Here is a 27,875-nt window from a genome sequence, read left to right as displayed (position 1 = left end):
TATCAGCTGCAGTGGATTTTCAGTGCAATTTTATGCCTCTGAAAGTTTTTAAATAATTCCAACTACACTTTAACCTAAGCTAGGGGTGTAAGGGTTCAGCATTTCAAATTAGTGCCACTCTCCATTTTTGAGATACTGCTGCTATACTTATTTAAAACAGTGAACATTGGAATAAGTTCGGAGGAAAATGTATCTGAATGGATCTAGTGTTTATTATGTACAAATATATTTACACTGCTGTGATTGCTGGTTCCAGTGAAGGAGGTGTGGCCTTTGTGTATCAGTCCCAGTGAAGGAGGTGTGGCCTCTGTGTGTCAGTCCCAGTAAAGGAGGTGTGGCCTCTGTGTGTCATCCCAGTAAAGGAGGTGTGGCCTCTGTGTGTCAGTCCCAGTAAAAGAGGTGTGGCCTCTGTGTGTCAGTCCCAGTAAAGGAGGTGTGGCCTTTGTGTGTCAGTCCCAGTGAAGAAGGTGTGGCCTCTGTGTGTCAGTCCCAGTAAAGGAGGTGTGGCCTCTGTGTGTCAGTCCCAATAAAGGAGGTGTTGCCTCTGTGTGTCAGTCCTAGTGAAGGGGGTGTGGCCTCTGTGTTTTCCTCATGTATTTATGCTTTTACCTACTCCTAAAAATCCTAAAAATCTTTAGAAAGTAATAAGGAAGGAGTGTGTGTGTGTGTGTGTGTATGTGCACGCCACACTCCCTTGTGGCATGTAGTGATATTTTCATTTGCTTAATGTGCCTTTCCATCATTAGATTTTATAAGCCTGACAAACGAGGACTTTGATCTGAAATTATTATCAAAACTGATTTTCTCCTGAATATTACTTGTTAGATGATTATAGTGGCACAAAGTTTAGTGTTTAATGTTCTTCTTGCTTTATTAAGTATATACTGCTCTTTCCTGACAAGTACACGGAATAACACCAGCGAATGTGCTATTATTCATTTCAGTCCAAAACAGCAAATTTACAGAGTTTGGTTGTCTACATTTAGAATACATACAGTACCATGCTTTTTGTCTCTAATCTGAAATAATCCCAATAAGACATAATATAGTGGTTAAATGTGTCTGGATTGAGAGAAACTCATTTAATGGGCAAGTTTTTATTTAATGGGCTCTGCTAGGGTTTGGGCAGCATTTCAGCATTTCACACTCATGATTCACAGTAATACAGTGTTGGTAATTATCTGATGAGATCATTCTGGAGTGTTAGTCCAGTGTAAACACTGAACTGCGCAGTGTAGGGGTGTTTCATTACTGGGATTGAAAACACTGATTTAGAGACTGGCTGAATAAATGACAATTAATGGATAGACACCCTCTGTCTGGAGATTGAGTACTTGTCTAAAAGCCTGTCAGAAATCCATTAAAAGCTGCTAAGTATGGTGAAATCAGTCAGGAGTTCAGGAATCAAGAGTTGCAGAAGTGGGAGAAAGTTATAGCCCCCTCTATTGTACATGTGAGAAACTGCACTAATGAAAAACCCCGGCCCTAGAGGACTTTTAAGCCAGTCTCTCTGCTTTTAACCCACCTAAACTATTAATCTGATCATTTCAGCCGTTGCTCTTTGGGTGTTTTCTAGCTTAATGACTTTCAGCTCCTGGTGTGGCATACTCCTATACTGAAACTGAACTTGGATTCTCAGTGAAAGTTTCGAAGCTTATCCACCCTAATACATCTGATGTCAGTACATCACAGCCTTACTTAGCCAATTCAACACTTTTCTTCATTTGTTCTCAAGACTCCTGGGCAGCACTGACTAATTAGTCCTTGAGTGGCATGAAATTGCTGAGTGAATCATCCTAATGTTAAAATCTAGTTGTGTTTCAGTGGGTGGAAACTGAATTATAGCAAACAAGTAACATTTCAATATCAATTATTGTGCTTAACTGAATCAACTATTAGTTCATTACAATGTATTAAAACAAAAAACACACTGTTGTGTAATGCTATGTTATATTGTGTTGTGTTATGTTTTATGTTATATTTTCTGTTGTTATGTTGTTATCTTATGTTGTGTTGTGTTTTATGTTATATTCTATGTTATGTTTTGTTGTGTTTTATGTTATTTTGTCATATTTTATGTTATATGTTGTGTTGCGTTATGTTTTATGTTATGTTATCTTGTGTTTTATGTTATGTTGTGTTATGTTATATTTTGTTATGTTATGTTGTGTTGTGTTATGTTATGTTATGTTATGTTATGTTATGTTATGTTGTGTTGTGTTGTGTTGTGTTGTGTTGTGTTGTGTTGTGTTGTGTTGTGTTGTGTTATGTTGTGTTGTGTTATGTTGTGTTTTATGTTATATTTTATGTTGTGTTGTGGTATGTTGTGTTATGTTGTGTTATGTTGTGTTATGTTATATTAAGTTATGTGGGTTGGGTTATGTTATGTTGTGTTGTGTTGTGTAATGTTATGTTATGTTAGGTTGTGCTACGTTATGTTATGTTGTGTTGTGTTGTGAGTAGTGATGAATGAAACTAACTAAGGCTGACCTTAAGGGGATCTTGACTAAAATTATTATTAACATATTGATAGTGTTCCTGATCACAACCCTCTCATACCTAATCCAGAAGGTTTTGGAATCCCCCAGGAAATGGTGATGGTGATAACAATTCGGTTCACCTTTCACAAATAAAATGTGACCTGTACGGGTGAAGCGCGGCACCTTGTGTAACAACCTAAAGAAGGCTAAAGAAGAGTGATAAGAGTGTGATAATATTCACACTTAGAATCAATAAAATAAGGTGGCAGTTAATTATTTACAAGTACTATGGAATAAATCAGACGTTCTACCGCCTTTAAAAATAATTATGTCATGGCAAAGATTTTCCACACAAACACGTGCACACGATACCACAGAAAAGGGTAAATTTGTATAATGAAAAAAGGCACCTTTGTTCCTGCTGCGCGAATCGACACACTCAAAAGAGTCGATCCGAAGGATCCGACTCATAACGACGGCGGCTCGTTAACTGTAAAATACGCTACTTTAAGAACCTGTGCTTTAATTTCTAAACATGTGTGATAAGAGCCTGACTATGACAAGATTTACACTTAGAATCAACCACATATTGTGGCAATTGTTTACGGACTAGTAGGTTACTAAGGAATAAATCTGATATTCTACATATGTAAATATAATTATCTCATGACACTGATTTTCCACCTAAACACCTGCACACGATGCCACAGAATAGGATCAATTTATTACAATGTGGGAGAAAAAAAGGCACCTCTGATTCCTCACTCAAAAGAGTCGATCCAAAGGAACCGACTCATCATGATCGCGACTCTCCCGTGGTTCGTTGACGGGAAGAAACCAAACAAGTACTGCAGGTCTCGGCTAGAATGTCAACACTTGCTTCGGGTGTCAAATCAAACTGCTGTCAGAGTGAAGTGAACACCGAGCGAGGGAGTGCGTCTGTGGAAAATTCATCAACGGAGAGAGAGAAAGCGGGGTGAGTTGTTTTACATGCACTTAAAAAACGAGCTCATGGACCTGGAGCGTGGAGCTGATGGTGAGCTGGTGGTGGTGTTTTAATTCGGCGCAGGTACGAGCTGAGGATCTCATGCAGTTAAATGAACTCGGATTTAGTCCTGTAGACTTCATTTAGAAAACAAATGACTCTTATGAATACCTTAGTACTTTTCCCCCACTTACCCCCCTCTTTACATAGCTGTCTATTTAGCAGCTCCATAAGTATTCTGCAAATAAGTATTACCTTGCCATGGATATATAGATAGACCTGAGTTTACATCAGTCTTTAATGATTTTACATGGAACTTTTTGCTTGGAAATCTGACACTTTCTTCTTCTGTGGAATTGCTTGTTGTTGGACATATTGGGTTGCCAGATTTGAATCAAGATTCAAGATCTTTATTGTCATATGTACTTGGTACAATTTTGTCCATTCCTCTCAAGACATCAGGGTAAAATGGCATGAGAAAACAATATAATGCAGGACAAAAACAAAACCCCCCACAAAAGAATTGTACACAATACTCAATAAGAACAATAAAAATAGAACATTTCACCGTTTTAAAAGTAAATAAATAAAAACGGATGTAATACAAGTAATGTGAAGTGAGAGTAACGATAAAGTGTGAGTGTGCTGTAAAGTGTAGCATTAAAGTGACAATGCATATCAATCCAGTACAGTGTGAAATGTGCGTATGATAGGGTTAGGGTTAGTTGAGGGGGTGGGAACTCTGCGGAACTCTGCGGGTCTTCATAAGGGTGAAGAACTTAGGGTGGGCTCACGCATGATGTTGCTAGCCCATTTGTAGGTTCTTTTAATATAGATGTCCTGTAGTGAGGGGAGATCTGTCTGATACAAACAGTGTGTACAGTAAAATTTGCTTGTTTACACTGATTCTGCAGTAGAAATGAAAACAAATCGAAACAAATAAATAAGCATGAACACAAACAAAACACAAAAAATGATGTAATATTTATGTACGTGCAGCATCGAAGCAAGATAAATAGGTGATAAAAACAGAGAATATATAGGCCTGAACACTACCTGACATAAATGTGCTCTGGTCATATTTACATGACATGATATATTGTGTAGAATCATCAAAAGCATCATCATTTGTCCTATACCATTAGTGCGTATCTTTATACTTATATTTAAGGACCACTGATGTACCTGTACATCACATGCACCTTCACACTGTCTTATGTACTAAAGGTACTAAAGATGTCTCACTCATGGTACCACCTTAACGACAAGGAAAAGTACAGTTTGGTACTTTTATTTCCGAGCGTGTCGAGTGTAGTGTAGTTATTTTAAGAAGGATATTAACATGGGAGATATGACGATATAATATTCACATCGTGATAAATTATGTCACAATACGCATTTCTATGATATTGTGGGTCATTAAATAAATTAAAAAAAATAAATAAATATATATATATATATATATATATATATATAAACTGACAAGATGCAGCTGATATGGTGTAAAAATGTTGTACTTAATCGTTAAAAATATAAATGTTGCTTTTTTTTATACATATTTTTAAATAGTTTTTCTCCTTTTTAATGTTTTCTAGGTTTTTTATTAGCTGATAATCTGCTCTGTGTATCAGCCTCAGGACATCTCCAGCATGTTTAACATGTATCCAGAGGAATTATAATTAATCTGGCAACCCGTGTGGGCGTTTACACTGCCTACATAATGATTAACCATGCCAGAGTGCATGCAAGAGCTTGAGGCTGTCAATCTGATCCTTGTCCTAGGACAATACATAAACATGGCCGTTTTGTTGCCTTTTATTTCTTAATGTCACTTAGGAAATGCCACATGATGTGATGTAAATGTGTCACTAAACTACATGCTGAACAATACAGTGTTGTAATGCAATTGAAAATGATGGTTTTATGTCAGACTAGCAACACCCTGATGTGTAATAACTGGCAACTCAGTGTGATCCTAGGCAAACACTTAACACAAGTATTATGGCAGGATTAGTTAGACCTAGACAATGTTTTCTCAGATTTAAATCAGACCATGTGGGTGGTGTGTGTGTGTGTGTGTGTGTGTGTGTGTGTGTGTGTGTGTGTGTGTGTGTGTTGCCTCATGCATGGTGTGTTCTTGTTTTCATTCCACAAAATTATACACATAACAAGAGGACAGATTTCCTGTCTTTCCCAGAGTTGCTGTTTTCTTGATTTAGTCTAAAAAATAGTTCATTTCAATGACATCTATTTGCGCACGTGCGTAGAACACAAACCACGACCGAATCAGCTAAATATATTTTCTGTAACCTTTGAAATTAGGTACTATACAACAATCAGCCATAACATTAAAACCACCTGCATAATATTGTGTAGGTCCGCCTCGTGCCACCAAAACAGCTCTGACCCATAGAGGCATGGACTCTACAAGACCTCTGAAGATGTGCTGTGATATCTCACACCAAGACGTTAGCAGCAGATCCTTTAAGTCATGTAATTTGTGAGGTCGGGCCTTCATGGATTGTACTTGTTTGTCCTGTACATCCTACAGACGTGCGATCGGATTGAGATCTTGGGAACTCTTTGTTATGTTCCTCAAACCATTCCTGAACAATTTTTGTAGTGTGGCATGACGCATTATCCTGCTGAAAGAGGGATGCTTGGGTCTGCAGCAATGTTTAGGTGGTAAAAACATCCACATGAATGTCAGGACCCGAGGTTTCCCAGCAGAACATTGCACAGAGCATCACACTGCCTCCACCAGCTTGTCTTCTTCCCATAGTGCACCCTGGTGCCATCTCTTCCCCAGATAAGCGTCACACGCATCTGTCCGTCAACATGATGTAAAAGAAAGTGTGATTCATCAGACCAGGCCACCTTCTTCCATCGCTCCATGGTGCAGTTCTGATGCTCATGTGCCCATGATTTTGCACAGAGATCCTATAACAGTGCACCCCCTGAAGTGTATTATTCCTCTTTTACCACAGCTATTTGCAATTATTATTATTAGTAGTAGTAGTAATAATAATAATAATAATAATAATAATAATAATAATAATAATAATACAATAAATAACATGTTATGCTTTTAAACCATTTACCGTTACCTTCTATGTTGTGTAATGTCCATTAGACAGGTTATTTCGCACTTACATCATAGGAATTATAAACAGTCATTCACTCACCAGCCTCTCTTTTTTTCTAAAAACAAACAAACAAACAAAAAAAACTTCAACAACAGCAAAGAAAACCTGCAAATTTATAAGCGATGACAAATAACCAAGAACGTTAACCTTTTCTCAAACGAGTAGCTCACTTGGGGAAATCTGTCCTGAACTTTATTTGCTAGCAGGCAGAATTTTTATTAATAATGAAGAAATACGAATGTTCAGAGTCTCCTGTAAATGTGAACAGGTTTTGTCATCGGCTTTCTTTGTAGCTGATTTGTGTAGACGTGAAATCAGGTCACCAATCTGACGTGTTCTTCTAAGTACACCGTTTAAAGTATGTGTTTGAGGTTATGACATGTTGTAGCAGCGTATGTGACCAGTAACATGTGATCATAACTGTATTTACGGTACAAACGCATTACGATGGAGGTCTGAGATCATTTCGGATACCGTGGTTGACGCTGCATGTTCATGCACAGCTAGTTTCATGGCTGTTTATGATTAGGTCTGTGTGCTCTGTCATTCTGATGAACCAGTTGCTCTGTGTGTTTCTGTTTACTGCCATGGAAAGAAGGGAGTGGATCGTAGAGATGACATACACCCAAAACAGTTCCACATCTGGAGCTTGTACAGTACGTTCGTTGGAAGAGTGTGGCGTACTGCTTACGGTGGATGTGTTGCATTTGTAGGGGCTTCCAGGACGCAAGAGGGAAGAAGTGGGTCACCAGAGCATCGACTGAGTGCATCCAAACCACTAAATGTAAGCAAACTGATTCGATTCCAACACGTTGAGTCAGCGTGTGTTTAATACGGGGTGAGAAGAACAGCTTTGTGGTCTGTGGGACTTTATGTATATTATCTGAAATCACTAAGAAACTTTAATCTCAGGAGTAGATGTTCAAATCCATTAAAGCTTGTGGCTTGTATTCATTTTGCTGCATGTACGTGCAGCACAAAATGGCAGAAAATGAGGAAAATGTCCTTTCTGTTCAATCATCTGGTAATTAATCATAATTTTTTTCTTCAGTAAGGATAAAAAAACAAACAAAACAACAACAACATTCTGAATGCTCCGCACATATTCATATTTTTTTTGTTAAATCTTTTAAATCAGAGTTCCTCAAAGCTTATTGCAGCCAAATGCCCTGTCCAGTGTAAACGAACAATCCACAGACCTCCCTTAAGATTACAGTATAGGTTATTATTCAATAAATCCCAACTATTCAAATATTATTTACAAGCATCATATCATTTTATTTATTTAGATTGGGGTTATTAGAGTATTTAATACCCAACGTATTTAAAAATGCACATTCAGAGCAGTTTTTAACTACACTTTCCCTCATTTTATTACATTTGCAGTTATTCATACATTGATAATATTTAACATACAGTACATCTGAAAGTCAATTACACGCTTACAATCAAATCCGAACGTTGAAATATGCCTAGGACAAAACGAAGAAGACGAAGCCTTTCAGTTTATAACATCAAGTTATGTAAAGTGTTTTACAGATGCTCAATAAAAAGTTAACCATAGTGTGATGTGTGTTAGATAAGACACTAAGATAATAATGATAATGATGATAATAATAATAATAATAATAATAATAATAATAATAATAAAAAGATCTAAAAAAGTAAATAGCTGTGCAAACATTTGCATGTCTCTTTTAAGAATGAAATGTATTATAATTACTTAGCATTTTTAACAGCCTCCAACCTGTTTCATGTTCCCTCAATAGCTATTATTGTAAACTTTGTACATTTTTTTTTGTGCAGGATTGTAAATTCGAATCGTTGTGTTGTTCGGTGATATATATCGCATTTCATGCTTAAATAGAAATGTGGCGGAAAATTTTACAAATTTTACAAATATAGTAGAAGTACATTTTCTGTTTTTTATTAACTCACAAAGCATGGGGGTGCAAACTTTTGCACATATATGTGAGCGTATAACGACAATAAGTAAACTGATACTTGTATAATTCTTTTACAACGACAGGGTGTCCCATAAATCCAGCATCATTGCATTGTATTTTTTACTAATAATACACATAGGAATTTGTATATTGAGTAAAATTATGATGGACATATTGAGCAAGTTCTGTAAATAAATGCTTTTGTTTTGCAATTTTTTAAATTGATTTTTTCTGTGATGCTAGGCTTTTTTTTAATATTCTGTATATATTGTTATTCTTTTGCACTACCTGTTATATCGGACATTTCCACACTAGAACTGTGTACTGGTCCGATCGACACTGCCAGTTATTGTGCCCGTTGTCCTGTTTTAGTAGTTTAGTAGTTACTGTACTGTCCTGTATTGTTTGCACGTGCACTTGATGAACAATTTCTAGGTCTTTTTTTAGTTCTGTGTTGTCACATGTGGTTAGTGTGCTGTTTTACGTAGCACCGTTTCACTGTGTACTGTTCCAGCTGTATATGGCTGAAATGACAATAAAAAGCCAGTTGACTTGATTTGACTTGACTTGACTTAAGGGACACCCTGTATAATATTAATGAGTAACAAAAGAATAAAAATCACATACCACCTGGCTATATATCACAGAGATTCAGTGCTTTCACTAACTTTGTACTAGATCACATTTCTGAATGTAAATTCTTTCTTCATGTTGTTGGTCATCAGATCTGCACATCAGGCAGAGGACACTTCTTAAAAGCAAAGGGGAGCAGGTCAGCACTCCGGAGAATTGGGACGAGTGTTGCGGTCAGCTCCGCTTCACGTCATTCTTCTCAACGAGGTCTCCGGTTACAAGGAGCGAAAACTACAGGGCAAACATCCGCCTCGTTACAAAGCTGAGAAGTAATAGTCTGTGAGTTGGAGTAACTTTAACTTTCTCTTTGAATCTTTTAACCTTTTTCACGTGCGACGATGGTCATAACACTTGCGCTTTATATCCAGGCAACAAGATAATGATTAACTCAGGCGCTAATGCCACACCCGATTTAGCCTTTAACTGCATGTTGACCTCTCCCTCTTAGTAAATGGTGTAAGACAATTAAATACCATTCATATTTTCTGCCTATTGATGTGTCCATTATGATATGAGGTCTATCATGATCTGTCAATCATAGGACTCCTGTTGGAGGTGCCATTTTGTTGGATGTACGCTGAATCTGACCTTATATAGAAGCACGCCATGCCCTAATGGGTGTGTAAGTGTGTATTCCTGACTCTAAAGAAGCACTGTTTTGCTCACATGCAGTGTTAGGAGTTATTAACCAGGGCACAGTGGTGTAAGAAGGTGTGGCAGCATTTCATGAACATGTTAAAACTCACCATTAAAACATGAAATATGAGCTCAGAACATTTACTTAGCTGAATCAGAGTTGACTCTGCCTTGCTATCTTTGGCCACAAAGACCAAGCGGGCATGCCAGCCGAGGACCACAGCAGCACTAAAATGTTGCGTGCAAGTGTGAACATGTGTGTGTGTGTGTGTGTGTGTGTGTGTGTGTGTGTCTGCGACAGGTAGCTCAGACAAGAGTTTAATCCCTGACCCCTCCCTGATTGTTGGTCGTGTACAGACTGTTTACTTTTATAATACGTAGTCAGAGTGAGAAAGGGCAGAATGCAGCTCATCTTGTTTGGCTCATTTGACTTGCTGCACATTTGCAAGGTATGAACACAGCCTGAGAACACTGCTGAGTTCTGGCCCAAGCAGAGAATGTGAAACTGTCAGTTATGCTTTATAGCCATTTTTTTTTTCCCAGGCACAAGTTCAATCAATCACATTATTTATAAACATTTGGATTTTGAGAATGATCTTTGTTAGAGCAAAGGTTCAGTTGTGTGTAATATTTATTTTCATTTTAGAAAACAAAAGTTTTGCCCATTCTCTTGAAGGGTGCCAATAATTTCGGGGGTGACTGTGTGCTCAGTTGTCATGCGCTGAATTAGTAAATTGTTATTTTCTATACAGGCAGAGGAAATCTGATCCAGGAACAAGGCTAGCAGATGTACAACATCCAGAGGTACAGTAGACATTTATTTACCCTGAAGATCTAAGTAAACACAGAATCCACACACAGCTGAGTTAAATAACCCTTAATGCATGTGGATAAGTGCTTTGGCATATTTGAAATATTTCTAAAATATTAATATTTATTAATAAAAAGTAGAATGCACATTTCTTATGTATAAACCTTGGGTCTTATATTTCCTGTTTGTTTTTTGTTTTTGTTTTTTTACAGCAGTTTAGCGAAGAGGATTTCCTAGACGACACATTAAGAGAGTCAACTAGTAAAACATCTAAAGATGTGGCGAAATCAGAAAATCATGATGTTGAGCATGACATATCCAGTCATAGATCCACGGGTGGCATACAGCGTGGCTTAGCCCTCTGTGATCAAGGTCAGCCTGCAAAAAACCGCACACAGGGACAATCCACAGGTTGTGAGCGCGTGACAGAGCTACCAGTCACAGAGATTGCAAGTATAGAGGGGCAATCAGGAGTTAATGACCCTCTAGGACAGAATGTGGAAGGAACGTATTCTCACAGTAATATAATCCCTTTTAGAGAGGATACCGGTTCAAAGGCCGACTCTCACTGCCAGGTTGCATGTTCTCCCACAGCAATAAACCAGGCCTTATCGCTGCCCTCATTCCCTGCTTCTCCTTACAGTAATAATCTAAAATCAGATCTTATCAATTCCACTGCTGCAATGTTTACTTCTACCTTAGTCTCCGTTCTTGGTCCTAATTGGAGCGGGCGACTTAGGAGACACAAGCGAGGCTTTAGTGATGTTGGAACAGATATTGCACAAAATACAATCCTGCCTACTTTGAGTCAGAATGAACAGCAGCAACGATTCCCCCTCCAGCAGATACCGACACGGGGTGAACCAGTCAACGACTTCAGCAGTCGGCTCAGGGGATCAGGAGGAACCAGCAGGAGCTCTGATGAATGGCAAAATGAAAGCTTCTCACATCTCTCAGAATCGAAAAAAATGTTTTTGAAAACCAGTTTTTTGAGAATGAACAGACATGAAGTGGACCAAACAGCAGAATTTGGCAATCGTGTTCATGTGTCAGTGGACTCCAGTGAGGTGCCAAGGTCCACCCTGTCCCTTCAACTCAGTGACTACAGAAGGACGGCACAGTCAGTGGATCAAGGAGAGTCCTTCTCTTCATTAAGGTCTAGGCCAACAACAAGCACTTTGCTTTTGTCTTCTAGGAGGTCGAACTCAAGAAAACCCAGTCCCGAGTCCTTTCAAATGCAGAAGCAGTTATCCGCATCAATCAGTTCTCTAAATTTACCAAGTCAAAACATATTGAGGATTTCCCAACCACAACCCACCCTGGTTTCCCCAAACGATCCAGCCAAAGAGACAAAAAATATTCTTGCATCTCCTGAACAACTCTCAGCTACACACAAACCCAACCCCTTCTCCAAAAACTGGGGAGAGATGGACTCATCAAGGAAGCAGCGCTATTTAATCACGGGGGATTTTGACATGGTCAACAGAACTCCTGCTACAAATGATACAACTAGGCAAATGCTGTTTTCAAACTATACAACAAGATTCAACCATTCCGAGACTCTCAAATCAGTTCAGGATCATGGAGCAGTTGACCGGCGCGTCACTGACAATACAAATTTACAGGACTCAAACAGTAAGATCTCAGAAAGATCTGCTTGGATTTCTCCAAAGGAAAATGCAAATAGCAGATTTGTTTTCCCACAATTTCCCTCAAACCTGAATTCTGATAGCATACTTAAGAGACGGATCAGCAAGACATCAATGACAAGCACAGATCTTGGGCCAAGCACGTCTGTGCAGTCTAACAGTATCAGCAATATGATCAACTCAAACAAGACCAGCACCATAAGTAACACAACTAGCCCCAGAACAATCCAGTCAATTGCCACCAGTCCCTCTGTCAGTTTAACTCCTGCACCCCTGATTCATGCTGACCAAAGCAACATTCAGAACTCAAGCGGTTCAGAGAAGCCTTCATCGAGCCCAGTGAACTCTATAAGGATGAAAACGTTTACAGAGAGTCTTAGCTTCTCACCTCGGAATTCGTCTTTAGAAGGAACAAGCCCATCTCATTTATGGTCAAACCACCTGAACTCTAAGAGGCAGCCAAAGGAGTCAAATCAAAGCCCTTTAGATCAGCCAAGTCCTTTATCCCCATCTGACTTTAAGCCCAGAAGAGTTTGTACTCCAAGCATCTACAAATACCTAAGGGAATCAAGTTCACCCAAGAGCACACGGGCATCTCCAGCATTGAGCTCTCCTAGTCCTCAAACCTCATCTCTAAAGCAAATACAGGAAGAGGATAAAAATTCGAGGAACCTATGGTTCATTTTTGACTCCAGTTTAGTCGAATCATATGATCCACTTTTGAAACCGGACACCAGTTCCACCAGTTCACCACAATCTATGCCACCTGACACTGGCAGAAGATCAGTGTCTCATCTTAGCAAATCCCCTTACTCCACCCTCATTTCTACAAGAGCAGCAATTAACAGCCTTTCATCTCCACCTGTGACGCGCCATCACAGTAGATCTTTTTCTTACGGTAGTTTACCAGTAGATCCTAAGTCTCCCAAGGTTGAGAAAAGATCTTACACTTCTGTCCTCAGAGACCGAATGAGTAAAAGGAAATCATCACTGGGAGAACCAGTGGGTTCTACTGATATCCAAATTAATGTTAAAGCTGTTTCCATCCATCAAGATGGCATCTCAAAAAGCTCAACAGATGCAAAGTTCCCAGACTGTCAAGCCAGCACCTTAATCCCAGACGCGACACATCCAAAACAGACTGACACTCTTATTAGAAATATCCCTCATGAGGGACTTAATGGCATATTTTTGTCTCAGGGTGAGAAAAGTAATACTTATGCGACTGACAGTTTGAATTCCAAAGAGCTTTCTTTGCCTCTAGGTACAGCCCCAGTTAGTGAAGCAGTGCAAAAAGGAAGAGTAACAGAAATCCTACAAACAAATGGGACATTCCAGGCAAGTCAGAGTCCTAACTCAAAGAGGAGCCTCTTCTCATTAAGAAGTAAGAAGGATAATGTTCTTACGTCGTCATCTTCTACAGATAAAGAGGGTTTGGCTGTTAAAAAGGCTGAGATGACAGGACTTAAAACCCCCAAGAGAGTGGACCAGATGTTGAATCGTTTGAAACTAAAATTTGGTGGCAAAGTTTCAGAAGACAGTGACATGACAAGTAGGAGAAAGACTAAAAAGGAGGAGGCTTCAAATGTTAAGGCTTATGAGAGCATTAAGAAGGAAAAGGAAAGTGATGATCTGACAGTTCAAACCAAGATGAAACCTGAAGAGCTTTTAGAGAGCAAGGCTTTTGAAAGAACTAAGAAACTAGACCAAATGGAGGATCTGACAGTTAAAAGACAGATGAAACCTGAAGAGAGTTTAAACAGCAAGGCTCCAGAAAGAAGTATTAGTCTAGACCAAACGGATGATCTGACAGTTAGAAGAAAGACTAACAATGAGACAAGCTTAGATATTATGACTTCTGAAACCAAGAAGAAAATAGAGCACAGGTTTCCTTCGAGTCAAACTTTGAAATCTCCCAACTCCCCCGATACCCAAGTCACGTTTATGATCGAATCTTGCAACTCTTCTGGCCCTGTGTTAGGTTTCAGTTATGAACAACAAGACCGATCCCCAAATATGGATGAACAGGAAAGACTAATGGAGGAACTCAGAGATGGATTCCTGGGTAGACCCCTTAGCCTTAACTCTCCTAAGCCTGATCATATCAACTGCTATGCCACACTTCCTCCAGGCAAAAGATCCAGACTTGTCCCATCCCCGACACTTTCTCCATTTGAATGTTCTTCAGAAGACGAACAGAACGATAATGTGTTTTCCGTCCTAACAAAGGGAAATGACACCTCTCTGGGTGAGCCTGAGAATGTTGCTCAACCAGACAATGTTGTACAAGCTGGGGGGCAGAACTCAACAGGGGTGGTGCTGTCTTCTCCCTGCGCTGATCTCAAGTATGGACTGAAGCGTGGACGATCTGTCTCGGTCAGCAGTGTAGTTTCAGGGCGTCCGTCCGGTCCTGGACGAATCTCAACAGGATCGAGGCAAGGCAGCGTCAGCGACTTGAGCAGCTTGGACGGCTTTGTGACCAAGAGCCGCCATTCAAGTATCAACAGTCCAGTCGGTTCGCCTGAGAAAGATGTCACAGCTTCCAGTGGCCATATGTCTTACAAGGGACCTACACGACGGTCATCATCAGAGGGTCATCACAATAGCACAGATATCCCCGAGGCCATCTCATTCTCATGCGATATGGAAGCAGATCCAACACCACCCCCTTCTCCGCCGCATAGCCGACGTATTTCCCAAACCCCCAGCCCCACTTCAGCTAGCAACAAGACCTCGCCAGATAGCTTGTCTCCTCGTGGATTTTTACCTTCCAGGAACTATAAGTCCATGTTGTCTGTTTTTGAGGAGTCGGGCTCAGAGACCACTACCGATGATGAATACTATCTCAACAGTGATGACGAAGATGAGAAAGAAACCGAACTTTAGTGGGCAATATCGTGTGTCTTATTGAAGCTGTGTATGTTATTTGTGTGGTTAAGTTTTTTGAAAGCAGTTGTTTTGAATTTGTGCACTTTGATCGGTCTTCCTCAGGAACAAAACACAATAACAGTGTCATAATACGTCCTTCCACAGTCATTTTTAAATCATAAAAAAACCCATCGGCATCATGATGGAACTAGTGAATGTAATGCAATGAAAATCAACAAGCTGAAGCACTTGTTTAAGCTTGCCTTGGCACGATTCCTTTCTTCAACCCAAGCGCTATGTTTGAATCCATTTTCAGTTTGAGATTGTTATTGATAAACAATCATGACAATTTATGCATTGTAGGATCACAGATGATATTCAGCCTGTGTGTTTTGTAAGATAAATGTATGAAGCTTTTTTTAAAAAAAATTTATTGATCATTATACACAGTTTGCCCTTCTTATTGCGTCATTCCTTCAAGCAGATAGCACCGGCAGCGTAAATGATGAAATAATTTTAATCATAGTTGAAAAGGTGACAGCAAGATTTTTATTATTATTTTTTGGAACCACAGAACAAATATTATAGAGTACAGTATAAATTAAATATAAACGAAAAAATATCGTATCACCATACTTGACATTTTTACAACAGTATTTTTTTTTATTTTGCTGAGATTTTGCTAACAAAGCAAGACATGAAGTACTAGAAGTTGTTTTTATAAGATCGGTTTTAATTTCAACACACAATTTAAAAAAATTAATTATTTAAAAATGAGACGACAAAGATCGATTTGAATGTTTAACCAGCTGCTTGCTACTTTATCTTCCTCCTAGTTTTGAAGTCGGAGATGACATTAAGCACGATACTTAAAGAAAAATCTATTTTGATACAATTCTTCGTGACATCAACATACCACTAACTTCTACTGAAAGGTTATAGAGCTTGAAAGGAAGTTGGTAATAAATCATAGAAAACATCTTTTTTTTTTTTTTTTTTAGAATAACGTAGTATGTGTTATTTTAATGCAAACGGGACAAACTAACCGCATATGAAATTCTATGTGTCACTACATAGACAAACTACAGTTAGATATTTTAGGATTGTGCAACATATTCTTTGTAATATTTGTGAACACAGCGTTTCAACAAACCGCATTTTCCCTGTGGATATTATTTTTTTTATTTATTTATTTTTTAAAACTTGATGTGATCCAAGAAAAAAAAAACCCAGTTAATTTGTTCAGATGAATGCAGAGACATGATTTGTTCAGTGTAACTCAGTAATCCATAAGTATAGAATAGAACACTTGGGGGTGTGCTGTTATCTAAAAAAAACTAAGAACGGGGTGTGGCCCGATACAAAGCGGGGTAACAGTTACCACCCGGACGTGGATTATTTTCCTTTAACAGCACATTCTGCGGTGTTTTATTCCTCTTACAACATGTCGTGCCATGCTTTTTAACCAGTTACATTTAACATTGTGGAACGTCTGTATTATAACGAGTGCGTTAATATAAAACGAAACGAAAAGAAAAAAATCATCAAGGGTTATAGAAAAATAATCAACACCTTCTGACCAATCAGAGTTGAGGATTCATCAGGCACTCTGTGTGGTACAGTATAAGGGTGTTCTTAGGCACAAAACAATTTAATTAAGCATTAATAATTCACAATAAACAATTGTTCTGCCTGTTAACAGTAAACTTTGGTTGTTAAGCAGCATCATGTGCAAAAATGAGTGTATTCCATAGAGAGGACAATGGCTTAAGTGTAACGTTTTATTGTTGATGCATTAACACAACCCGACTCATCCAGTCAGACTGTACAACCAAAATAATGCCATTATAAGAATAAATAATAAGCACATATCTTTATTATTATCTTCATTCGGCTAAATAACGAAGCAGAAATAATAACTGCCATTACAATACCCTAATGTGCCCTATAACTGCAGTGATAATGAATAAAGCCGTGTTTTGTATCGGTAAATCAGGAACATGTTAATGTCACTATTAAACATCAACGCAAACCAGACAATATTTTCGAAAGTGAAGGTAGAGTTAAAGCTACACACCCACCATGATAGACGGTTTTGTGCTGAGCCTGTGGGAAAGGAGTGGTGGGCAGGTCCATACAGTAACTCAATCATCATGAATGTCATTAATGAAGCCAGTCCTGAGATCAAAAACAGATCGTGCATGTGTTCATGTGTGTGTGTGGGTGTGTGTACATTCAGAAAATATCTTAACCACCGCCAATGAGCTTTTGTTGCTGTGTTTCTTTGGTGACGTTTGTTTGTTCCCCTCCAGTACACGTGTTGCAGGACTGTTATTGAAATTGCAATTGTGCGCACAGTATGACATTGTGTATTGCTTACTTGCGTGGAGAAGGGTGAATGGATTGACCAGCTTGACTCTTACAGTAGATTTGATTGTTGATCCTGCTGTCTGATTATCACATAAAGGTAGGGAGAGGTTTTTTGTTTTTTTAAATCCTTCTTTTCATTAAACTGAAGCTGTATTTGGAGTGTGCACTTCTAGTTCCTCTGTGTCTGAACCCGGATGCCTGCTGCTGTGCTGTGCAATAAAGAGCAGCGCCTTATATTTGTACTAATTTAACATTGAAATAGTATATTCTTTATAACACATTTAATTCCTTCCTATGTGTTTACACACCTATTATAGAAACTAATATAACCTTATAATAAATATATTCTATTTTTTCAGCCTTTTAAAATGAAGTGTAGTAATGATATGTGGAATGTACTTTTATATTGTTGTTGTTGATATTCATTGGAGTAATCTGCACTGTTGGGATTATGATGTAATAAAACGTTGAAATATGCTTGTATATTGTTTCCATCTCTTTGGTTTGTATTTTAACGTTACGGCCACGCCCATACAGGCACGAAGAAGGAAAAGATGCTCAAATGCTCGTATCTACTTTGCAGGTATGTAGAAGCAATGACTTGTTTGTTATTTCCTTGAGTCAGCACCTCTATGATAAGATCATATCGGCAAGGTTATTTTCATTCGTGAAGTTATTGCTCATGTTCAAATATCGAATAGTTTCATGCGCTGTCGAATCCTTGATTCTGATCGGTCTGAAGTTGTTGATTGATTTCCTGTAACACTGTCGTCAGAGTAGTTAATACTAACATGCTCATTATAATTCATTATCGTTTCTATAGGAACAACATTCTCGGGGAATTGTACGGCAATGCTCTGTATAAAACGTATTTTGTGTTCGTGTCTTCTGTAAGGAGATGCTTATTTTAAAATAAACTCGTCATTCTAATATAAAAAATTGGAAAATTGCACATTTTAAACTTAAATAACGAAGATTAATGAGAAGAAAACTGCAGCTTGACTTCATCGTACCAGATTGTTTTCCTATAACATAATGAAAGAACATGACGAGTAAAACACTGGCAGTAATGTATTATCGAATATTTTATTCTCACTTAGATCATCTGTTTTATGAAGATCGAAAATACAAGACTGAAAGATTCAGATCTGATTCAAAGCTTGTCCTGCTTGATCAGATAGAGAGAGACAGAGTAAACTTAATTACATTGGTTTCATAATCATATATCTGCAAAGGGAATACAGAGAATGATCATCTCCAGTGAAGATAAATGAGTCACAATAAATGACGAGTCTCAGACAGTTTTGTTTACACAACAGGGCTTTCACGTCCTCTCCGACCTTACGAGCTGAAGAGGAGGACAAAATGCCGATGTCATCACAGGACCGTTTGTATGACCAGGCAGCCAGAGTCATCCAAAGGACATGGAGGAAGCATGCTGTTAGTGGCTTTCACGTAACACAAACCTGCATTTTACTTCCTGAATGCTTCCAATGTCACCAAATCAGGATATGTGTGTGTGTGTGTGTGTGTGTGTGTGTGTGTGTGTGTGTGTGTGTGCACGTTATTGTCTTTCATAGAACATCATAATTTTCAAGTACTTCAAGAATCTCGTGAGCTTCAGAAATCAAGGTGCTCCATGTCTCCTGCTCAAATATGTCAACCCCAGAGAGGTAATTCAACTACAAACATTTTACACTTAAATATAAATTCAATATGTGTGCTGTGATGGATTGGCACCCAGTCCAGGGTGTACCCTGCCTTGTGCCCCGTACTCCCTGAGATAGGCTGCAGGTTCCCCGTGACCCTGTAGGATAAGCAGTATAGAAGATGGATGGACGGATATAAATTCAATATTTTTGCCACAGCGCTGTTGAATTCATTCTGATCGGTCAGAAAGTGTTGATTAATTTTCTACAACAGCAGCTCTGGCACTAGTTGCAAATCACAGGATTTCTATATTAATGCACTGGTTCTAATACGTTGTCGTTTCTAGAGTAACGGCTCATTCACAGGGTCTTGTATGGCAGATTCTCTGACATAAAAACATGACAAACAAAAGGTTTCTGTAAGGGGGAGACACTGATTTAACATTTATGGAAGGAGTCTCCAGTGTGAGCGGATTCCGACACAAGAAAGTACTGTTTATAACATAAATGATAACAGGTTACATGTTATTTAATAGATAAAAAAAAAGTCGTATAAGAGGAATAAAACACCCTTAAGGATGTACTGCTATAGGAAAATAATCCGTTTTGGATTCATTTATTATTTTCCTATAAGTTGAAGATGTTTTATTCCTTACCTTTATGCATACACGTAACTGGAAACAGAAGTTGTATTTAAGATGTACTTTAATCACTTTTTTATAAGTGAATATTACTAATACACATCACTCTTAATGACTGGCATCCTATCTAGGGTGCATTCCCGCCTCACATCCAGTGTCCATCCATCCATCCATCTTCTATACCGCTTATCCTTTTCAGGGTCACGGGGAAACCTGGAGCCTATCCCAGGGAGCATCGGGCACAAGGCGGGGTACACCCTGGACAGGGTGCCAATCCATTGCAGGGCACACAATCACACACACAATCACACACCCATTCATACACTACGGACACTTTGGACATGCCAATCAGCCTACCACGCATGTCTTTGGACTTGGGGAGGAAACCGGAGTACCCAGAGGAAACCCCCGCAGCATGGGGAGAACATGCAAACTCCACACACATAGGGCCATGGTGGGAATCCACATACAGTGTTCCTGGGATAAACCACAGATTCACCATGACCCTGACTAGAATAAAAGTTGCTGAAAATGCATGAATGAATCACAGTTATTGTGTTCAGTTTCCATTAGGTATTCTAATGCATCTTTGTAGGGGGCATAGTTAGCATACTTGCCTCACAACTCCAGCTATGGGGGTTCAAATCCCACCTCCAGGTACTCTCGCTTCCTCCAACAGTCCAAAGATGTGCATTGTAGTCATGTAGGCTAAAAACAATGTACTTAGTAACTGAATCTAATCTATATTTGATATGACTAGCCTTCTCTCAGGTTCAATGTGGAGCGTTTTAAAATGGAAAGGGAAAGCTGATTGTTCCAAGCTGCTGCATTAACCTGCTGCTGCTGTTGTGCAAAATGTGGATCTTGCTTTTTTTTGCAGGTCCCAAAACTACATCTGGGGTTTTTTTATTTTTTATTTTTTATTTATTTGATCCACGGTGAGATCATGCAGGCACTAATCCGTGCTCAGGATCGAACCTGCTCTGCCTAATATGCTCCTATCTTTAACAATATACAACAGTTTCTCTGTAACATGACATTTTCTTAGGAAACGAATGTTTGGAAAAACTAAAATTCACTCCTTTTTGCTGACACAATAATGCAAAAGATGTTAAACATCTAAGATTGTATTAAAACATACCATACCATTATAGCGTACTGTATAATGGAGCGTCTATATATTCCCATGGCAGGAATGCAAAATGATGCATAATGTGATGTATATTTGTTGTATGCAATTATACACAAGTAATCTGTTGTATAACAGAGCGCATCTTATGCTCGCTATTAAAGGATCGCATTTCAGTATGGCGTTTCATACTTTTTTCTCATGAAAGGAAGTGCACTAAAGCAGAAAAACCTGCTATGCAAATGTATCGGCTTTCAAATGCTCTTCTCAGTGGCACTGCACACATTATTGCTTCATCTGATTTATTGTGATGTTTTGTCATAGGCCGATATTTTGGATGCCGCTTCCGGAGTCTACATGCGATTCAGACTGGGCGGAGTAAGTTAGAGTTACTCTTTATGTGGATTTTTCTGACAAAACTGCATTCCAGAGGGTTACTTTCCCCATTCCCTGACACTGTTTCATTCCAGACCAGCTTTCCCCCAAACATCTACTACAAAATCTTCACACACAGGCCAGTAGTAGACCTGTGTGCCAGCAGCCCCAAAGACTACACACATGCCGGGCAGAAGAGAGCCGTCGCACAGCAGGTCCATAATGGCCTTCCGCTGGTTCAGGATGACCGTTCTGGTTGGTACCGTCGGGTGGAGAACAACGGCTGGAGGCTGCTCTCTGGCAAGGTGGATCAGAGCTCTGATAACATGCTGCTAGTTACATATGTCAGATCAAAAATTATGAATGTTCCTGAAGGGATTGTAAACTAAAGAGATTTCTTTAATGCACAGATTCTCAATCCTGCTCCTAGAAAACCCCCTGTTATGTTTTTCCTGTTCCCAACACAACTCTTCCAATGAATCTGCTGTTTAACATAGTTACTGGGTTGAGTTAGTTGTGTAAGTTCAGAAGAAGTACTAAAATGCTCAGAACAGGGGGTTCTCCACAACCAGGGTTGACCTGTAGTTTAATATATTAATGTACTGTATATAAACAAGATTTTAACCTGTTAAGCCCTTTTACATTCCATAAAACGATGATTTATCATATAGTTACTATATGCTTAAAAATAAGGATTTTTTGATAAGGTTTTCGAGCTACCCAAAAGAGTTCCGCTTGGAGCACTCTTTCTAAAAAGGAATCACTCAAGAAAAGCTTGAGAACCTCAAGAACCTGGACTTCCAGATTTAACCTAAAATGATTATTGCTACACTCTTATAAATTGGTCTCTCTGGGTTCCTTAAAGCTTCTGTGTAGACCTCTACAAGAAAGCACTTTTCCTTTCAGAGATGATCCAGAGAACTATCCAAAGCCCGTTAACTTAATATAATATTACATTATAATAGTATTATAATAATGATACATAATAACGAGGAATGGAAATTGTGGAACCATTAATGGGGCAGTCTGTATTTTTTTAGAATTAGAAATTAGACTTAGAAACCATATCATTTCAATAATACTTCAGAAATACTTGTAATATTGTAAATCACAATATTACAATGCAATAGAGCTGTTTTTTCAGAAGCTTCTGTTTACATTTGTTTTCTGGCCCTGAAATCAGCTCCGCCTCCATCTGAATCAAACCTGCTCACATCTGTCACTTTTCAATAAAATGCGTTCCATGAGGCGTGCAAATATTTACCTGATCAGGACAAAAGGTGAAGGCTGGACAATGTTTTAACGGCAAATTGTATTTCACTTTACAGGCAGTAGAAGGTTCTAAAAATAGCTAACTGCTCCTTTAATTGTTTTCTGTGTGTGATGCATAATTTCGATTTCTATATGGTCTCTGTCGAAAGATTTGCCATCATGGAGACCCCGTCACTCAAGACACGAGTTCTAAAAGGACCGAGTTCCACCACTGCAAACTCATTCGACGGCAAGACGCCGAAAGAAAGAAGAAGATCCGAAAAATTGAGTGGATGAAAAAAATGTGAGAGCACCGCAAGCTGAGATGGCTGCATCTAGCTTAATTATGTAATTATTCGAGTATTTGTGATAGTGTTAATACACGTTCACTGGTGTACAGGTATGAAGAAAGGGCTCTACATGCTCACACTGAGCACAGAGACACTGCAGCGCTGGTGGAGAATTCAGCTGAGGGTATGATGTGGGCAATCGAACAGCTCGGACATGGCACCATCGTAGACTGGGAGGTAGATGAGCTGATCGAGTGGACCAATGCCCTCAACTTTGATGAGTAATTCACCTATGATTCATACACTGGCAATATCTGGATACATGATGCATTAAATATAGTTGAGTGTAAAAGTTTACAGTACTTTAAAACAATGAAACAAATGAAGCATTTAATGGAAATAAATTATTTATAATGATATCTGAATGAATGAATGTTGTATAAATGTGGATTTTTATTCCATTTTCCTCTCAGATCTTTTTCCTGGTGTCTTCCTGTTTGTTCTGGATGTTTTTTTTTCTCTTGAGGGTGTGCTGTTGTAGGAAAATAATCAATGCTAGGCTAGTGTGATGATGTGGAGTAACTGTTAAGATGACAAATGCTTCATTCCTCATTCCTTATTTCTCTTATACCGGAGCAGCTTGCCAATGCTAAAAAGATCATTAAAAAGATCATTTATTAATTAAATAACGACACATTATATACATATTTAACGTTGTGGAACTCATTAAGGTTAATAAGTAAAAAATGCAGCTTGTCTTGTTACTGAGAAACCACAAAGCCCTCCTTTCTAAAGAATTTCACTTGCTGGAAAACTTAATGTCAGCGTTTTACCTCTGGCTCTTACAGTGTAAAGCTCTGACACTGGAGACTCCTTCAGTACAGGATTTCACTGAGTTTTTGTTTGTTTGTTTGTTTGTTTTTGTGATTGTTGTGGAAAACTACTTGAATTGGTGAAATCGCAATTGCACTAAATTGTTTGGCAGCCATTTTTTCAAATCTGTTTATAATCTCATTTAATGTTGTGGAAAGTTTCTGCTGTCATTTACGTTATAGCAGCTATAACAGTCGTTCCTTCACTTTGTTTTGAAGTGAATAAAAAATGTAGCTTGTTACACTGAAACTGCAAAGTGATGATACTGGAGACTCCTTCCAAAAATGCTAAATAAACATCTCCTCACAGAAAAACCTCACCATACCACTGATTGTATGTTTTTCTTAAATAACATGTTTATTATTAAGCTTAGATTACAGGAAGAACAAACCGAAGTCCACCATGTCAGATGTTGTTATAGAAATGATAATGTATTAGAACGAGCATATTAATATAATTTATGTACGTGTGTGGGGATGCAAACTTTTGAGCTGAATTACTGTTGTACAGTATTTAGGCTGAACATGAATTAAAATGAGCATGCCATTTAAAATGGGTGCATTTTCCACCCAGAAACATTGGGGTGTGCAAACTTTTGCACTCAGCTGTATAATACCATTACATTTGAACATAAATGTGTTTTTATTTCCTCAGGTATATAAACGAATGGAAGCTTGTGGGTACCAGTAAATCTTCAATGCTTCAGAAAGGTAGTGGCTGCAGATTTCGTTTATTTCTTTAGATTTCTTTAGATGTTTTACAGCAGCCTCTGCTGGTTGATTACTGACATATCCATCTCTCTTTTCAGATAAGCAGCAGGTTCTCTCTGTATATGACCCCCAGGAGTTCTCCCAGCTCATGTGATATAACACCATCGGCGCTTCCCTCTATTAGCCACAAGAGGGCACACTGTTAATTTACTGCAGCTTTATAAATGTGATATATATATATATATATATATATATATATATATATATATATATATATATATATATATATATATATATATATATATATAACGTGTGTGTGTGTTGTGCTGTTTAAATGTAAAATATAGGCTATATACAATACAGTGTCTAAGCTACAGGCTTTATATTTTATATATTGTTTTATACTGGTTTATACTGTCATAATTGTTCATGATAATCAATCACTGATCACCATTGTTTACGACAACCAATCCCTGATCACCATTGTTCACTGACAAGCAATCACTGATCACCATTGTTTACAACAACCAATCCCTGATCACCACTGTTCACTGATCACCATTGTTCACTGACAACAATCACTGATCACCATTGTTTACGACAACCAATCACCATTGTTTAAGACAACCAATCCCTGATCACCATTGTTCACTGACAACAATCAGTGATCACCATTGTTCACTGACAACAATCACTGATCACCATTGTTCATTGACAACCAATCACTGATCACCATTGTTCACTGACAACAATCACTGATCACCATTGTTTATGACAACCAATCCCTGATCACCATTGTTCACTGACAAACAATCACTGATCACCATTGTTCACTGACAACCAATCGCTGATCACCATTGTTTAGAACAACGAATCACTGATCACGATTGTTTACAACAACAAATTCTTTGTCCATCCACACACTTTCATGCAGCTTGTCATGTTAACAAGAAATGGCAAAGCCTTTCATCCTAAAGAATTTCATGTCTTGTAAAATCTTCCTTCTTCATGTAACAATTTCGTAAGCCAAATAATCATGACAATCCAATTAATATGCAAATTAATCAATGACATCATCTGGCGCTTTCTGGAGACTTTTTGAGCGTGCTCTAGCTACTTTCCCATGAAAAGAGTTAGCAGCACTGGCACTTTGTATGAAACAGAAAGTAGTGCACTTTCACTGTCACTTTAGCTTCTCCTGTAGGAAACGAGAGCTCGCCTGCCTCCTGAACTCGAACTTTGCACCAGGAAGTGTTAAATGAACTCTACAAAAGTCAGCTTTGATGTACGAAAACATTCATTTTGGTGCCATTAGTTTAGTATTTTTGTGAAGGATAATGGATGTTCAGAAGTATTTATCGCGCATCGGCTGCTCTGTGTCGTGTTCGTGCTCTCCGACGCTGGAGACTTTGCGCTCGGTTCATCTCCAGCACTTGCTCGCGGTGCCTTTTGAAGATCTCACCATCCACACCGGAGAGCGCGTTTGCCTTGAGCTCCCGCTGCTCTACGACAAAATCGTTTTAAAAAGACGCGGCGGATTTTGCTACGAGAACAACGGACTTTTCTCCTGGCTCTTGTCTCAGCTCGGGTTTGAAGTCGAGATTCTGTCTGCTCAGGTGAAGAATCGGTTCACCGGCGCTTACGGACCTCCGTTTGACCACCTGATCATGAAGGTGACCCTGAACGGGGAAAGGTGGCTCTGTGATGTGGGCTTCGGGGCCGGTTTCCAGCTCCCTCTTTCCCTCGAGACGGAGAGTCCTCAGACTCAGAGTCATGGCGTGTACCGGGTTCGAGTTCACGGAAATCTGCTTTTTATGGAAACACAGTCAGAGAGTGATGCATCATGGGTGGAGCTGTACAAGTTCACACTTCAGCCTTGTCAGAGAGAGGACTTTAAAGCTATGTGTGATTACCATCAGAGCTCCATGAGCTCCATCTTCTTCTGCAAGTCCCTCTGCTCCCTCCTACTACCAAACGGAAGGATTACTCTAATGGGCCGCAAGCTGATTATCACCCACCTGGCCAGTGAAGATGGACCACCAGTGAAGGCCACTGAAACAGATCTTACTGATGAAGAAATCACTGAGATACTGAGGGAGAGGTTTGGAATAGTGCTGATGTCTCCACTGATTACTAAAGATATTGACATTGTGATCCCATCAGTGAACTATTAGAATGATACACTATATGGCCAAAAGTATGTGGACACCTGACTATCACAGCCATCCTGTAAATCCTCATACAACCATGGGTATTAACATTAACACTGTGTTGGTTCCACCTTTGCTGTTATAATAACCTCTGCTCTTCTGGGAAGGCTTTCCGATAGATTTTGGAGTGTGGCTGTGGGGATTTTATTCACTGTTCATTCAATCACAAGAGCATTAGTAAGATCAGACACTGATGTCGGGCGAGGAGGCCTGGGCTGGAGTCAGTGTTCCACTTCATCCCAAAGGTGTTCAGTGGGGTTGAGGTCAGGGCTCTGTGCAGACCACTCGAGATCTTCCTTAACACACCTTAACAACAGATGGAACAGGTTTGGGCCTCTTAGTTCCAGTGAAGGGAAATTGTAAAGCTACAGAAAACAAAGACATTCTATACGATAGTGTGCTTCCGACTTTGACGCAACAGTTTAGGGAAGAACCACATATGGGTGTGATGGTCAGGTGTCCACAAACCTTTGACCATATAGTGTGTAATATATTATTACACATGAATCTGTATACAACAGAGTTTATAACAAGTACTGAGACTTGATCTATGGGCTATTATTTCTATCTTTTCATTTATAACCCAACACGATACATTTCTGAAAGGTGTTGACTATTTAGATGTGAAGGGAAAATGACTGAAACCCATTGTAATGACATTTGGTAATTTGGGACATATTTTCTGGGGTTTAGCTCTTTAATTTCATCCTCAAAGATACAACGTTATTTATTTGTAGCATACTGATATTTTAACACTTCAGTCTTTTAGAAAACGTAATATGAATCGATTTTATAATTTATTTCTCGCTGTAGCAGCATAACACAGGATTTCAACAAATAAACGTTGACACCTATATCTAAAACGATATGAACACACTAAGTACTCTAAGTAAATATTGCATGGACATTCCACAATATTAAACATAACTATAAACCTATGTCATTCTGTAATAAATAAATCAAGTATTCGCTGACAAATTGCAGTTGTGTGAGAGGAATAAATCACTTCAGGATGTGCGGTTATAGGAAAACAATTCACTGATAGTAAGAGCAGCTTGTTATGCTTCATCACATCACCCTGTCATTGATTATCATCCTATAAATGCATGTATTCACAAGTATTTTATTTCTTACATAATAATAAAACACAGTTACCTCAGAACTTTCTTTTTTTTTTTTAATGAGCACCATGGCTCTACAAGTTTACATTACTGATTACAACT

At 38.7% G+C, this 27,875-nt stretch overlaps 3 protein-coding genes across 7 annotated transcripts; all 3 read left to right on the top strand.

Moving 5' to 3' along the window:
* The first annotated feature begins 3,281 nt into the window (after window positions 1-3,281).
* On the top strand, window positions 3,282-18,007 carry zmp:0000000991 (uncharacterized). 4 transcript variants are annotated; one of them, XM_017453593.3, is made up of 5 exons: window positions 3,282-3,456; window positions 7,325-7,395; window positions 9,283-9,469; window positions 10,579-10,630; window positions 10,853-18,007. In XM_017453593.3, the coding sequence occupies exons 1-5, from the start codon at window positions 3,347-3,349 to the stop codon at window positions 15,170-15,172; spliced, it is 4,740 nt and encodes a 1,579-aa protein (XP_017309082.1). In that variant the 5' UTR covers window positions 3,282-3,346; the 3' UTR covers window positions 15,173-18,007. The 4 variants fall into 4 exon arrangements, with proteins under 4 accessions (XP_017309082.1, XP_017309080.1, XP_017309083.1 ...); XM_017453591.3 differs by having other exon boundaries at window positions 10,850-18,007; XM_017453594.2 differs by having other exon boundaries at window positions 3,325-3,456; window positions 7,207-7,395; window positions 10,850-18,007.
* A 12-nt stretch (window positions 18,008-18,019) lies between these two features.
* Window positions 18,020-24,678, top strand: c23h11orf65 (chromosome 23 C11orf65 homolog). 2 transcript variants are annotated; one of them, XM_017453597.2, is made up of 9 exons: window positions 18,020-18,107; window positions 18,844-18,964; window positions 19,105-19,197; window positions 21,268-21,321; window positions 21,414-21,623; window positions 22,740-22,873; window positions 22,970-23,140; window positions 24,387-24,442; window positions 24,541-24,678. In XM_017453597.2, the coding sequence occupies exons 1-9, from the start codon at window positions 18,079-18,081 to the stop codon at window positions 24,594-24,596; spliced, it is 924 nt and encodes a 307-aa protein (XP_017309086.1). In that variant the 5' UTR covers window positions 18,020-18,078; the 3' UTR covers window positions 24,597-24,678. The 2 variants fall into 2 exon arrangements, with proteins under 2 accessions (XP_017309086.1, XP_017309085.1); XM_017453596.3 differs by having other exon boundaries at window positions 18,068-18,964.
* An 819-nt stretch (window positions 24,679-25,497) lies between these two features.
* On the top strand, window positions 25,498-27,812 carry LOC108256571 (arylamine N-acetyltransferase, pineal gland isozyme NAT-3). Its single transcript, XM_017453598.3, has one exon. It carries the CDS (start codon window positions 25,780-25,782, stop codon window positions 26,614-26,616), a length of 837 nt encoding a protein of 278 aa, XP_017309087.1. The 5' UTR covers window positions 25,498-25,779; the 3' UTR covers window positions 26,617-27,812.
* The last annotated feature ends 63 nt before the right edge of the window (window positions 27,813-27,875 follow it).

This window comes from Ictalurus punctatus, chromosome 23 (assembly GCF_001660625.3).
Source record: "Ictalurus punctatus breed USDA103 chromosome 23, Coco_2.0, whole genome shotgun sequence".
NCBI lineage: Eukaryota > Metazoa > Chordata > Actinopteri > Siluriformes > Ictaluridae > Ictalurus > Ictalurus punctatus.
This window is presented reverse-complemented; position numbering and strand designations above follow the sequence as displayed.